General features: G+C 42.9%; 1 protein-coding gene across 5 annotated transcripts in view; it reads left to right on the top strand.

Moving 5' to 3' along the window:
* Window positions 1-16033, top strand: part of NFX1 (nuclear transcription factor, X-box binding 1) — an 84088-nt gene that overhangs the window by 37684 nt on the left and 30371 nt on the right. For 2 of the 5 annotated variants that reach the window (XM_009188635.4, XM_003911602.5), the window contains exons 10-12: window positions 1728-1825; window positions 5632-5662; window positions 11604-11683. In XM_009188635.4, coding sequence (XP_009186899.1) covers window positions 1728-1825; window positions 5632-5662; window positions 11604-11683 — 209 coding nt within the window. Of the gene's footprint in view, window positions 1-1706; window positions 1826-5631; window positions 5663-11600; window positions 11684-16033 lie in introns of all 5 variants that reach the window. The other 3 variants (XM_009188632.4, XM_009188633.4, XM_009188634.4) reach the window with 3 other exon arrangements.

The raw sequence follows: 16033 nt of genomic DNA on the forward strand, positions 1-16033 counted from the left end.
ATAATAATAATTGCACAAAAGGGGAGAAGGATAGAGCTGGGTAAGGGTAAACTTTATATATCTTACGGGAGTTAGTATCAATCTGAAGTAGTTCTGATGAGATGTATATGGCAAGCCCCAGGGGGACCATTAAGAAAATAACTCAAAAGATGTAGTGAAAAATATAATTAAAGGAATTACACTATAGAAAATATTGACAAAATGCAAAAGAAAATAGGAAAGGAGTATTAGAATAACAAAAAAGACATGAGACTTATAGAAAACTAAAAATCGCAGACGTAAGTCCAGCTATAAGAGTAACATTAAATGTGAATGAATTAAGCAAAAGCAGAGATTTTTGAGTTTTGATTTATCTATTTTTTATAGAGATGGAATCTCACTCTATTTCCCAGGCTGATCTCAAACTCCTGGGCTCAAGCAGTCCTCCCACCTTGGCCTCTCAAAGTGCTAGGATTACAGGCATGAGCCACTGTACCCAGCCAAAAGCAGAAAATTTTTAGACTGGATTTAAAAAACAAGATCCAACTGTGTGCTGTCTAGAGTCTTGCTCTGTTGCCCAGGCTGGAGTGCAGTGGCGTGAGCTTGACTCACTGCAACCTCCACCTCCCAGGTTCAAGTGATTCTCCTGCCTCAGCCTCCTGAGTCGCTGGGATTACAGGCAGGCGCCACCACGCCTGGCTAATTTTTTTGTATTTTTAGTAGAGACAGGGTTTCACCATGTTGGTCAGGCTGGTCTCAAACTCCTGACCTTGTGATCTGCCCGCCTTGACCTCCCAAAGTGCTGGGATTACAGGCGTGAGCCACCACACCAGGCCCTGGAGACAATCTTTATAGTCAAAGATACAATGAGGCTGAAAGTTAAAGAATAGAAAAAGTACACCATGTAAACAGTAGCCGTAAGAGACTCCAGGTGATCCCCATAGGGTCCTGGAAACAGGACTTGTCTTAAACCTAGTCATGGATGCAGGCACCACCAGATATTCACAGAGCTCAAGTCAGTGAGACTGTGGATCATGGCTTCTGATTATTTATAATCCCCAGATGACTTTCAGAGTCGAGAGCATTCCACTAAAGTCATCCATGGCTACAATTTTAAAGAGATTCAAGTCTACACTGGAGATGTGGGGCCTGAGGAAAAAGAAGATTTATTCTTCATTTTTGTTTTGTTTTGAAACAGGATCTTGCTCTGTCACCTAGACTGGAGTGCAGTGGTGTGATCACAATTCACTGCAGCCTCAACCTCCCGTGCTCAGGAGATTCTCCCACCTTAGACTCCAGAGTAGCTGGGACTGTAGGCCTGTATCACCACCTCTGGCAAATTTCTTGTTTTTGTGCTTTTTTTTTTTTTTTTGGTAGTCACAGGGTTTCACCATGTTCCCAGGCTGATCTCAAACTCCTGGGGTCAAGTGATCCTCCCACCTCGGCCTCTCAAAGTGGTGGAATTATAGGCATGAGCCACCACACCTGGCCTTTTTTTGACTTAGGGAAATCATCGTGTACTTTAAAGCTTACTCCAGTTTCTAATGCTAGGCCCTGAAATTGTCAGAAAAGGCCCAGTCTGCCAGATGAACGGAAGATAGGGAAGAAGCATTGACTGCATCCTTCCCTGAACTCTGATTCTGGAGTTGCAGGGCATGGAGGGGAAGACCAGTGTGGCTAGCAAATTTGGGAGTATGGAAATGAGTAGTTGCAATTTTCATTTCCAGCTCTTTTCGTTTTTATTAAAGATTTCATTCATACCTGTGAAAAGCTCTGCCATGAAGGAGACTGTGGACCATGCTCTCGCACATCAGTTATTTCCTGCAGATGCTCTTTCAGAACAAAGGTAAATCCTAAACAATGCTCGAGTTGTTGCCATCAATGTTTTCTTTAAAATGGTGGTTATGGGAGGGGAGGAATCAAAATAACCTCAGTGGGATAGGTAGGGGAAGTGGTTGTGGCACTCAAGGTCCAGAGGCCAATAGTGGGATAAGGCAAATAGATCACTCTACCAAATACAGGTATGATAGCCTGAAAAGAGGAACAATAGCACTGTTGCAAGGAGTCAGCCAACTAAGAAGTTAGAGGAAACAGTCCATGTGACCACCCACTTGTGATACCAACTTATGATACCAATTGAAAGTTCAGTGGTCCCTAAGACCACTTGAAAGGCTTGATAATTTGATAAAAAGGACTCACTGAACTTGCTGATGGTTACACTTATGGTTCGAGGTTTACTACAAGGAGGTTACAGTTTTATTACAAGGAAAAGGATACAAATTAAATCAGCCAAGGGAAGAAGTATGTAGAGCAGAGTCCAAAAAAGTACCAAAGGTGGAACTTCATTTGTCCTTTCCCTGTGGAGTCAGGAAAGTATTACTCTCTCTGCGTCAGTGTGTGACAGCGTACGTGGAGTATTGCCAACCAGGAAAGTTCACGCAAGCTTGTGTGTTCAGTTTTTATTGGTGCTCTATTGTGCAGTCATAGTTGACTGCCCATGTGGCTAATCTCAGTCTCCAGTCTCTCCAGAGGTCTACTGATACCATGTGACCCAAAGCCCCTGCCCTAAAACTGTCCAGTGTGGCCAGCCTGCTCCTAAATCACATAATTGGACTATCCAGTGACTCAAGACTCCAGGCAAACAATGACACTTCTATCAGACATGGCATTCCACTAGGCTTAGAGATTACCTCTCAGAAGCCAAGTGCAAAGGCCAGACTCTCTTTGAGTAAGGTTTAATTCTTCACTGTACACCTGTTTTGTACAACTGTTTTGTCAGTTTCTACTTTCTGGTGAAAGCCTGGATAGTTTTTATTTTTCTTTTTTTAAAATTTTGTTTATTTATTTATTTTGAGACATAGTCTCACTCCATCACCCAGGATGGAGTGCAAAGGCGCAGTCTCGGCTCACTGCAGCCTCCACCTCCCAGGTTCGAGTGATTCTTATGCCTTAGCCTCTGGAGGAGTTGGAATTACAGGTGCACTCCACCATACCCAGCTAATTTTTGTATTTTTAGTAGAGACGGGGCTTTGCCTTGTTGGTCAGGCTGGTCTCAAACTCCTGACCTCAAGTCATCCTCCTGCCTCAGCCTCCCAAAATGCTGGAATTACAGGTGCACGCCACCACACGTGGCTAATTTTTGTATTTTTAGTAGAGATGGGGTTTCACCATGTTGGCCAGACTGGTCTTGAACTCCTGACCTCAGGTAATCTACCACCTCAGCCTCCCAAAATGCTGGGATTGCAGATGTGAGCCACTGCGTCCAGCCTGCCTTGGATAGTTTTTATCAGACTTTATGTTATCAAAAGTCTTCGGGTGATTCAACTTGGAGAACACACTGAGTGTTAATTTATCCTGCTCTTTGACCTACCTGGTCATTTCAGTGTCTATCAATGTTTGTCCCAGTAGAGTACAAGCCAGGGTGGAGACAGAATTCTGAACCGTTGGTTCTGTTAAACACAATGCAGGGTCTGGCAGCATCTGACTTGCAGATAATTCTGAGGATATAGTCCATAAATGGGAAGCTAGTTTAATCGGAAAGCTTCAGAAAAAAAGGGAAAATTAGTGTAATTTACATGTTACAAAAGTTGTGTAATCATGTGTGGGTTTTTTTCCTGAAAGAAATTACAGTATACATGGGATAGTAGAGGCATTTTGAATGTCAGGTATGGGACCACTTTGTACTTTGCAAATATAATATTAAAGTCTGTGAGATGCTGTGATTTGGCAATCTTAAATTTAGTAATGCCCAGAGATGCTCTTCGTGATCTTTGTGACTGAAAATTATAAGCAGGGTTGGGACATACAAGCTGGAAGTGGCTGCTGTCAGTTTTCTTCATTCTCCCACAATCCCTCTCTCTATCTCTACGTTTTCTTGCTTCTCATTGACTCTTTGTCCTCACTCCCTCTAATAGCAGACTCCATGGCAGTGAGTGTATTCTTGAAAAGCTATGTGTAAACTGAATTTTTGCAAGTAAAAGTCCTTAAATTACAGGAGGAGCTCACTGTCTATACAAACTGCTAAACCTGTTTGACAAAGTAAAAAAATCTCTTCAAAAAGCTGATAATTGGCTGGGCACGGTGGCTTATGCCTGTAATCCCAGCGCTTTGGGAGGCTGAGGCGGGCGGATCACGAGGTCAGGAGATCGAGACCATGGTGAAACCCCGTCTCTACTAAAAATACAAAAAATTAACCGGGCACAGTAGCGGGCGCCTATAGTCCCAGCTACTCCTGAGGCAGGAGAATGGTGTGAACCCAGGAGGCGGAGCTTGCAGTGAACCAAGATTGCACCACTACACTCCAGCCTGGGTGACAGAGTGAGACTCTGTCTCAAAAAAAAAAAATAATTATCACCTCATTATTTAACTGGATTTTTCATGAATATGGATTTTTCATGACATGGTTTTTGTAATGGAATGGGCTTTTTCACAGAAGTGAGTTTTCTAGATAAATAAAACTTATTTCTTAAAACTTCAAAGGTTGTTTTCATTTCATCACTTTGGTGGGACTCTGATAAATGTATGCTGTGTCTTACTATGTCTTAATAAAGCATGCTATATTTAAGTCTTTATGGTAATTCATGTGTAGGAGTTTATGGGAGTTCTGCCTTTCCTGACATTTGTAGATAACCTCTCCTGCATATCATTTCTTCTGTATAATCCAATGTTCACTGATGGGAGCGTTAACCCAGTTTCATGAGTTAATGCTCATGAAATCACTTTTGCTTTATATTTGTAGAGAGCATATAGGGAACTTTTTCATATCACCAGTCCCAGGCACCTCATTTTTTTTTATCTGAAATGTATATTTTCCAGCCAAGAACCTTTTATTACTTAGACCTCTTCACATCTACTCCAGTAGCTGCTTTTTTTTTTCCCCAGGATAATTTTTACTAGGAGGGGACTTTTAAAGTCATTTTTCTCATTTCTGTCATTTCTGAGTGCATGGCAACCTGTAAATGACATCAAAGCCAAAATCAGATGTAGAAGCCAGGCAGCTAGCCAGACTCATTCTACCCCAAGCGACTGACTTGTTTCCCACATACTAGCATCGCTACCCACGTTTTTTAGGATCATGCCTCAGCAAAATTACATGATAGACCTTTTAGACCACTCATATGTAATGGAAGCCACAGTAATAAAACTTCAGAGGCCAAACCAAAGATCTGCTTTATTTCACTTTGCTATAGTTTGGTGGTATTGTCAGGTGTGCTCTGAAGTGTGTAGAGCCGTTTGTCCCTGCTTGGTACAGATTGTTCCTGTTTTCAATTCTTATGTCTGCTTTTTATGGCTTTTTCTGTCTGTACCCTTGTTAGGTAATGACTTCTCTTTCCTTTGCATACCCTTAGCAGCCCCTCTTTCTATTCAGATTTTATAATTGTTAGTCTACTGTGAATTTGGAGACCAGACCACAAAGATTGTTAGAATTGTATTTTCATGAAAAGTCTGTAAGCCTGGAGTCCTCTCGCGAGTAAAGCTCATTCATATAGGGATTAGGCTCACTCCAGGCATGGCAAGTGAAGTTGGTGAATAAGTGACTATCAGAGAAGTACGGGATATTTGGGATATTCTTGTTACCTTTGGCATTATATTATAGTTGTATTGTTTTAATTATTCCTAAAGTAGTTACCGTTTCTTTTTCTTTTTCCATAGGAGCTTCCATGTACCAGTCTCAAAAGTGAAGGTATGACTGGGGTGGGGCATGAGGGAATTTTTGGGATGCGGGTATCTTCACTTTGGTAGGGAGTTGGGTTATGTATTTGTCGAAATTCAGCAAAGGACTGCTTAAGATTTGTGTGTAACTTTCACCTCAATAGGAAAAAATTATAAATTGAATTCTGTTGATGAAATGCTGAAAAATTTAAGCTAAGTATACTCATGTCTACAGCTTGCTTTGAAATGCATTAAAAAAGAAAATTAGTGGGTAGCTTGAAGAATGGATATATATATATGAAAAAGTATGTTAATGGTAGAATCTAGATATGGGCGTATGGATGTTCACTGTAAAATCGTTTGAACTTTTTTTTCTTTTTTCTTTTGAGACGGAGTCTCACTTGTTGCCCAGGCCAGAGCGCAGTGGCGCAATCTCGGCTCACTGCAACCTCAACCTCCCAGGTTCAAGCGATTCTCCTGCCTCAACCTCCCAAGTAGCTGGGATTATAGGTGCGCACCACTACACCTGGCTGATTTTTGTATTTTTGGTAGAGACGGGGTTTCACCATGTTGACCAGGCTGATCTCTAACTCCTGACCTCAAGTGATCCACCTGCCTCAGCCTCACAAAGTTCTGGGACTACAGGCATGAGTCACCGCACCCGGCCTCAATTCCTGTTTTGATGACCGTCACATACTCTCATTGAAACCACTTTAAAACCTTTTTGGAAAAGTGATGGAAGATAAGGATATGCAAAATAAAAGGTCTTATTGTAGTCAGAAAGCTAGCTGTATCGGTTAGGAAGCTTCTGGATGCAGGTATCCAAACCCAAGAAAAAGTGACTTTTACGATAAGGGTATTTACTGTCACACCTAATAGGAAGTCTGGAGGCAGAACAAGTCTGAGATTGGTTAATTTTAAGCTCAGTGATTTCCAGGACTTCAATTCAGCTTCTGTGGTTTTCTTGATTTTCTCCTTGTGGGTATGTCAGCTACTGCAACTTCACACGTTGGGTCTCTGCCCAACAACATCTTAACAAAATCCATGAGGAGAGTGTTGATCTTCTCTTCCTATGTAAGAGCAAGGAAAACATTCCTGAAAGGTTCTCAGTACACTTTGTGTCCAATGCTTCTACCTAAACCTGTCACTAGCAAAGTGAACGGAATTACCCTGATGGGTAAAGCTAAACAACATCCACCCCTGGAACTGAGGAGCACGCTGGCCTCCAATTTCTGAACAAAATTAAGGCTGTCTTTGCCTGAAAGAGGAGAGTGACTGGGAGGTACCCAGCAATATCTGCCTCAAAACCGTATTTAAACTTTTGGTTCAGTGTGCCATCTGTATCAAGGAAAAAAAGTTTGGTTATTAAAAACATAATTTGGGTCCAGGCATGGTGGCTCATGCCTGTAATCCCAGCACTTTGGGAGGCCATGGTGAGTGGATCACCTGAGGTCAGGAGTTCAAGGCCAGCCTAGCCAACATGGTGAAACCCCATCTTTACTAAAAATACAAAAATCAGCCAGTTGTGGTGGCGCACATCTGTAATCCCAGCTACTGAGGAGGCTGAGGCAGGAGAATCACTTGAACTCAGGAGACAGAGGTTGCAGTGAACTGAGTCAAGCCATTGCACTCCAGCCTGGGTGACAGAGACTCTGTATCAAAAAACAAACAAGAAAAACATAATTTGGGCCAGATGCAGTGGCGCACATCTGAATCCTTATGCTTTGGGAGGCCAGGGCTGGGGGATCACTTAAAGCCAGGAGTTCAAGACCAGCCTGGGCAATACGCTGTCTCTGCAAAAAAATTTTAAAAGTTAGCCAGCCATAGTGGCACATGCCTGTAGTCCTAGATACTTGGGAGGCTGAGGCAGAGGATTGCTTGAGTCCAGGAGTTTGAGGTTGCAGTGAGCTGTGATTGTGCCATTGCACTCTAGCCTGGGTGACAGAGCGAGACCCTATCTCTAAAACAATAAAACAAAATAATAAAAACATAATTTGAAAAAATTACAAAATTAATACACTTATGAAGTTTAAAGAAAAAAAGAATATAAAGCAAAAGGTGAAAATTTACCCTCTGATAGTAGTTTGTCAGATAGGGTTCCAGGTCTTTTTCCCTATTCATACAGATGTATAAACATGCCAGCATAGTTTTGTTTTTCCCCTAGATTTAGGTTCATGCTAAAGATACTGTCTGCAGTTTATTTTCCCTCACTAATATCTCAAAGACATATTTCCATGTCAGTATGCATAACTCTTGCTCTTGCAGAGTATTCTGTATATGGGTCTACCATGTCATAGTTCACCATGGCCTTTTTGGTGGTCATTTAGATTGTCTCCAGTTTTTCCCCATTACTAGTAAGCAGGAACCGTCCTGTCCCACTTTTTATAACTTTACGATGCAAAATTTCAGCCATATGTGAAAGTGGTATAATGAATCCCCACATACCTATGACTTGTCATCATCAGTTGTCAACATTTTGCCTCTCTTGTTTTCATCCATCCCCCTTCCCAACATTTTATTTATGCTGGAGTACTTTGAAAACAAATCTCAAATATCATTTCGCCCATAAATGCTTCAGTGTTTAGCCCACGTTTTTTTAGTTGAAATTCACATAACATATAATTAACCATTTTAAATGTACAGTTCAGTGGCACTTAGTCCTTTCACAATCTAGTTCCAAAACATTTTCTCTATCTTACTTTTTTCTTTTTCTTTTCCTTTATTTTATTTTATCTTACTTTTTTTTTTTTTTTTTTGAGAGACATAGTTTTGCTCTTGTTGCCCAGGCTGAAGTGCAGTGACGCGATCTTGGCTCACTGCAACCTCCGCCCCCTGGGTTCAAGCGATTCTCCTGTCTTAGCCTCCTGAGTAGCTGGGATTACAGGCACCTGCCACCATGCCAGGCTAATTTTTTTGTATTTTTAGTAGAGATGGGATTTCATCATGTTGCCCAGGCTGGTCTCAAACTCCTGGCCTCACGTAATCTGCCTGCCTCGGCCTCCCAAAGTGCTCGGATTACAGGCATGAGCCACTGTGCCCAGCCTTTTTTAAAATTTTATTTTAAAAATATGTAGAGACAGGTTCTCACTATGTTGACCAGGCTGGTCTTGAATGGTTGGCCTCAAGTGATCCTCCCATGTTGGCCTCCCAGAGTGCTGGGGAAAAACATTTTCATCACCCTGAAAGGAAACCGTGTATTAACTAAGCATTTACTCCCCACTCAGCCCTCGCCCGGGTAACCACTAATCTGCTTTCTATCTGTATGGATTTACTATACTTCATCTAAATGGAGTCACAATATATAATCTTATGTGCCCCACTTCTTTCACTTAGCATGTTTCAACTTTTTGGCCATTGTGAATAGTGCTGTTATGAACATTTGTATATGTGTTTTTGTTTGAATACCTATTTTCATTTCTTTGGGGTATATACCTAGGAGTAGAATTGCTGGATCCGATGGTAATCTTGTGTTTACTTTTTTTGAAAAACTGCCATTCTGTTTTCAACAGTGACTGCACCATTTTATATTCCTACCAGCAATGTATGAGGGTTTCGTTTTCTCCACATCCTTGTCAATACTTGTTATTTTCTGAGTTTTTTTGTTTTTGTTTTTGTTTTTTTGAGATGGGGTCTCACTCTGTTGCCCAGGCTTGGAGTGCTGTAGTGCAATCTCGGCTCACTGCAAACTCTGCCTCCCAGGTTCAAGTGATTAAGCTGCCTCAGCCTCTCGAGTAGCTGGGATTACAGGTGCCCACCACCGTGCCTGGCTAATTTTTGTATTTTTAGTAGAGATGGGGTTTTACCATGTTGGTCAGGTTGGTCTCGAACTCCTAATCTCATGATCCACCCGCCTCAGCCTCTCAGAGTGCTGGGATTACAGGCTTGAGCCACCACACCCGGCCATTTTTGGGGTTTTTAAAATCATAGCCATCCTAGTGAAGTGATATATCACTACCACATGATATGATGTCTCTGATATTTCATTGTTGGTTTTTAAAATATATTTATTGTTTGAGACAAGTTCTCTCTCTGTCGCCTAGACTGGAGTGTAGTGGCAGATCACAGCTCACTACAACCTTGATCTCCTGGGCTCCAGTGGTCCTTTCACACCAGCCTCCCAAATAGCTGGGACCACAGGCATGCGCCACCATGCCCATGGCTTAATTAACTTTTAATTAAGGTTTAAAAACTTAATTTTTAAAAGTTTTTGCAGGATTGGGTGCGATGGCTCAAACCTGTAATCCCAGCACTTTGGGAGGCCAAGGCGGGCAGATCACTTGAGGTCAGGAGTTTGAGGTTAGCCTGGCCAAGAAGGTGAAACCCCGTCTCTACTAAAACTACAAAAAATTAGCCAGCATGGTGGTGGGCACCTGTAATCCCAGCTACTCGGGAGGCTGAGGCAAGAGAATCGCTTAAACCCAGGAGGCGGAGGTTGCAGTGAGCAAGTTTTTGTAGAGACAGGGTCTCATTGTGTTGCCCAGGCTGGTCTTGAATTCCTGGGCTCGAGCAGTCCTCTTGGCTCAGCCTCCCAAAGTGCTAGGATTACAGGCAGGAGCCACCATGCCCAACCACACTTAAATTTTTGATAGAAACATACATGCAGCCAGCCTTACACATCCACGGGTTCCATATCCATGGATTCAACCAACCATAGATTGAAAATATTCAAAGACAAATTTGTAAACAAATTACATCTGTACTGAACATGTACAAAATTTTTTCTCATCATCATTTTCTAAACAATAACTATCTAGATAGCATTTACATTGTATTTGGTGTTATAAGTAATCTAGAGAAGATTTGAAGTATAAAGGAGAGTGTGCATAGGTTATATGCAAATATTATACCATTTTGTATAAGAGACTTGAATATCTGTGAATTTTGATATCCAAGGGAGGTCCTGGAATCAGTCCCCCATGGACTGCAAAAGTTTGTACACCCATCTACCAAGATGAGTGTGCCTTTTTCTCCACATCTTAAACCCTACCATTGCTATTTTTTTTAGACAGTTTTAAAGGTGAAAATTGATATTTTAATATGCATTTTCAGCTGGCAGAGTGGCTTACACCTGTAACCCCAACATTTGGAAGGCCGAGATGGGAGGCTCATTTGAGCCCAGGAATTCAAGGTTACAGTGAGCTATGTTAATGCCACTGCACTCCAGCCTGGGTGACAGAAAGACATCCTGTCTCTTTAAAAAAAAAAAAAAAAAAAAAAAAAAAACAACTGACGGCCTGGCATGGTGGCTGACACCTGGAATCCCAACACTTTGGGAGGCCAAGGCAGGTGGATCACCTGAGGTCAGGAGTTCGAGACCAGCCTGGCCAACATGGCGAAACCTGGTCTCTACTAAAAATACAAAAATTAGCCGGGCGTGGTGGCACACACCTGTAATCCCAGCTACTCGGGAGTCTGAGGTGGGAGAATCGCTTGAACCTGGGAGGTGGAGGTTGCTGTGAACCAAGATTGCACCACTGCACTCCAGCCTGGGCAACAGAGTGAGACTCTATCTCAAAAAGAAAAAAAAAGAAAGCAAAAAGGCCAGGCACAGTGGCGCATTCCTTTAATCTCAGCACTTTGAGAGGCCCTGGAAGGCGGATCACCTGAGATCAGGAGTTCAAGACCAGCTTGGACAACATGGTGAAGCCCTGCTTCTACTAAAAATGCAAAAATTAGCCGGCTGTGGTGGCGGGCACCTGTAAGCCCAGCTACTTGGGAGGTTGAGGCACAAGAATCACTTGAACCCAAGAGGCAGACATTGTGGTGAGCCAAGATCATGCCACTGCACTCCAGCCTGGGCAACAGAGACTCCATCTCAAAAAAAAAAAAAACAAAAAAAAACTGCATTTACATTATTACAATTGTATTATTACTATTGTAATCTTTTAGCTTATAGTCACTCAAATATTTGTGGAATGAATGTTCATATCCTTTGCCTGTTTTTCTTTTTTCTTTTTAATTGGCCACAGCAGATGCTACATTTATGTGTGACAAGCGGTGTAACAAGAAACGGTTGTGTGGACGGCATAAATGTAATGAGATATGCTGTGTGGTAAGTGGACTTATTAGGCATAATCAGATTCCATTCATCCAGAGGCTGGGCTTCTGGAAGCCTGAGCCATGTGGAGAATGCAGCCGAGATTTAAAAATCATTGGTATGGGCCCCTAAGCAGCAGTCAAAGAGCTCTCATAGTCCCCATAACCTCTCTACAAAGAGATAGACTGGGCCTTTTTAGTCTCACCCAGGTCAAGAAGTCAGCCAGTGGCATCTAGTAGCAACACAGAGGAAGAGAAAGAGGAAAGAGAATGTCTCATACCCCAGAGCCCAAGACCCCTAGATGAGCACACAGTCTTCTGCAGGAGATTGTGTGTTGTCTCAACACAGACTGGACTTAGCAACTTGGGCTTCAGGTTTCATGTACTGCTTAGGTCAGGTCAGTAGGAAAAATTATTATGACATTTTTAAAAAAGATTTTTAAAAATAAAATGTTTATTTAAAATATTTGCTTTTATGGAGCTAAATAAAGCACTAGCTGGCTATTCGTACTCTGTTATCTAATATACTCTTTTATATATTAAAAAAACCAAGATAACATATATGTAATATATGACATGATAACATGTATGTATAAACGTGTATGTATATGTATGTATGTATTAGTCCATTTTCACACTGCCAATAAAGACATACCCAAGACTAGGCAAATTACAAAAGAAAGAGGATTAATGGATCTACAGTTCCAAGTGGCTGGGGAGGCCTCACAATCATGGTGGAAGGCAAGGAGAAGCAAATCACATCTCACATGGATAGCAGCAGGCAGAGAAATAGAGTTTGTCCAGGAAACTTGGCCTTATAAAGCCATCAAATCTCATGAGACGTATTCACTATCACGAGAACAGCACGAGAAAGACCTGCCCCCATGATTCAGTTACCTACCACCAGGTCCCTCCCACAACATATTGGAAGTCAAGATGAGATTTGGGTGGGGACACAGACAAACTATATCATTCTGCCCCTGGCCCCTCCCAAATTTCATGTCCTCACATTTCAAAACCAATCATGCCTTTCCAACAGTCCCCCAAAGTCTTAACCCATTTCAGCATTAACTCAAAAGTCTACAGTCCAAAGTCTCATCCAAGACAAAGCAAGTCGCTTTGCCTGTGAGCCCGTAAATTCAAAAGCAAATTAGTTACTTCCTAGGTACAATAGGGGTACAGGCATTGGGTATATACAGCCATTCCAAATGGGAGAAGTTGGCCAAAACAAAGGGGTACAGGCCCCATGCAAGTCCGAAATTCAGTGGGGCAGTCAAATCTTTTGTTTTTTTTGTTTTTTTTTTTGAGATGGAGTCTCGCTCTCTCCGCAATCTCCGCTTACTGCAAGCTCTGCCTCCCAGGCTCACACCATTCTCCTGCCTCAGCCTCCCGAGCAGCTGGGACTGCAGGCGCCCGCCACCACGCCCAGCTAATTTTTTTGTATTTTTAGTAGAGACGGGGTTTCACCATCTTAGGATGGTCTTGATCTCCTGACCTCGTGATCCATCTGCCTCGGCCTCGCAAAGTGCTGGGATTACAGGCGTGAGCCACTGCGCCCGGCCGGGCAGTCAAATCTTAAAGCTACAAAATGCTCTCCTTTGACTCCATGTCTTACATCTAGGTCACGCTGATGCAAGAAGTGGGTTCCCATGGTCTTGGACGGCTCCGCCCATGTGGCTTTGCAGCATACAGCCCCCTCCCAGCTGCTTTCACAGGCTGGTGTTGAGTGTGACTTTTCCAGGCACACGGTGCAAGCTGTCAGTGGATCTCCCATTCTAGGGTCTGGAGGACAGTGACCCTCTTCTAACAGCTCCACTAGCTGGTACCCCAGTAGGGACTCCGTGTGGGGGCTGCAACCCCACATTTCTCTTCGGCACTGCCCTAGCAGAGGTTCTCTGTGACAGCCCCACCCCTGCAGCAAACTTCTGCCTGGACATCCAGGTGTTTCCATCCATCTTCTGAAACCTAGGCAGAGGTTTCCAGCATCAGTTATTGATTTCTGTGCACCCACAGGCGCAACACTACATGGAAGCTGCCAAGGCTTGGTGCTTGCACTCTGAAGCCATGGCCCAAGCTCTGTGTTGGGCCCTTTCAGCCACAGCTGGAGTGGCTGGGCTGCAGGGCACCAAGTCCCTAGGCTGCATACAGCAGAGGGACCCTAGGGCCGGCCCACAAAACCATTTTTTCCTCCTGAGCCTCCAGGCCTGTCAGGGGAGGGGCTGCCATGAAGACCTCTGACATGCTTTGGGGACATTTTCCCTATTGTCTTGGGGTTTTACATTTGGCTCCTCATTACTTATGCAAATTTCTGCAGTCAGCTTGAATTTCTTAGAAAATAGGATTTTCTGTCACATTGGCAGGCTGCAAATTTTCCAAACTTTTATGCTTTGTTTCACTTTTAAAACTGAATGCCTTTAACAGCACCCAAGTCACCTCTTAAATGCTTTGCTACTTAGAAAGTTCTTCCACCAGATGCCTTTAATCATCTTTCTCAAGTTCAAAGTTCAACAGATCTCTAGGGCGGGGGCAAAATGTTGGCACTCTCTTTGATAAAACAACAAGAGTCACCTTTGCTCCAACTCCCAACAAGTTCCTCATCTCCGTCTGAGACCACCTCAGCCTGGACATTATTGTCCATATCATTATCAGCATTTTGGGCAAAGCCATTCAGCAAGTCTCTAAGAAGTTCCAAACTTTCCCACATTCTCCTGTCTTCTTCTGAGCCCTCCAAACTGTTCCATCATCTGCCTGTTACCCAGTTCCAAAGTCACTTCCACATTTTTGGGTATCTTTTCAGCAGCACCCCACTCTACTGGTACCAGTTTACTGTATTAGCCTGTTTTCACACTGCTGATAAAGACCTACCCGAGACTGGGCAAGTTACAAAAGAAAGAGGTTTAATGGGCTTACAGTTCCAAGTGGCTGGGGAGGCTTCATAGTCATGGTGAGAGACAAGGAAGAGCAAGTCACGTCTTAATATGGATGGCAACAGGCAGAGAGAGAGCTTATGCAGGGAAACTCGGCCTTATAAAGCCATCAGATCTCAGGAGACTTATTCACTATCATGAGAATAGCATGGGAAAGACCTTCCCCCACCGTGATTTAGTTAACTCCTACCAGGTCCTTCCCACAACATGTGGGAATTCAAGATAAGATTTGGTTGGAGACACAGCCAAACTGTATCAGTGTGTATATACATAAATAAGATAACACAGTACCAATAGCAAGGTAATACATGTGTATGTATGTATATAACATACATAATTATTTTTAAAATTTATATATTAAGGTGAAGAATGATGAATTGTGCAAGTATTATAAACTAGTGTTAGAAGGCTTAAAGACTTCCTCTTCTTATAAAAAAATGTACAGCCAGGCATGGTGGCTCACACCTGTAATTCCACTTTTGGAGGCTGAGGTGGGTGGATCTCACTTAATCCAAGGAATTCAAGGTCAGCCTTGGCAACATGGTAAAACCCCATCTCTACCAAAACTACAAAAATGCCCATCTCATAACCAGGTCTCTAAATAAATAAATAGATTTAAATGTAAAAATAAGGCTGGACGTGGTGGCTCATGCCTGTAATCCCAGCACTTTGGGAGGCCAAGGCAGGCAGATCACTTGAGGTCAGGAGTTCCAGACCAGACTGGCCAACATGGTGAAACCCTGTCTCTACTAAAAATTTAAAACTTACCTGGACATTGTGGTGGGCACCTGTAATCCCAGCTACTCAGGAAGCTGAGGTAGGAGAATTGCTTGAACCCGGGAGGTGGAGGTTGCAGTAAGCCGAGATCGCACCACCACACTCCAGCCTGGGCAACAGAGTGAGACCCTGGCTCTCTCACACAAAGACACACACACAATGTAAAAATAAAATATATTTTTTTAAAATTTCAAACTGGCTCACGCCTGTAATCCCAGCACTTTGGGAGGCCAAGGTGGGCGGATCATGAGGTCAGGAGATCGAGACCATCCTGGCTAACACGGTGAAACCCTGTCTGTACTAAAAATACAAAAAAATAAGCCAGGCATCGTGGCGAGCGCCTGTAGTCCCAGCTACTCAGGAGGCTGAGGCAGGAGAATGGTGTGAACCTGGGAGGCGGAGCTTGCAGTGAGCCGAGATCGCGCCACTGCACTCCAGTCAGGGTGACAGAGCGAGACTCCATCTCAAAAAAATATATATATATATATATATATATATATATATATATATCTCAAATATATGCAGAAGCAGAGAGACTAGTATAGAGAGTCCCATATACACAACATCCAGCTTTAGTATTGATCACCTCGTGACGAATTTTGTTTTATCTTCATCCCCACCTACTCTCCCTTTTGTGGCTATTTTGAAGGTATTTCCAGACA

The sequence above is a fragment of the Papio anubis genome, chromosome 13, assembly GCF_008728515.1.
Source record: "Papio anubis isolate 15944 chromosome 13, Panubis1.0, whole genome shotgun sequence".
In the NCBI taxonomy this organism is placed as follows: Eukaryota; Metazoa; Chordata; class Mammalia; order Primates; family Cercopithecidae; genus Papio; species Papio anubis.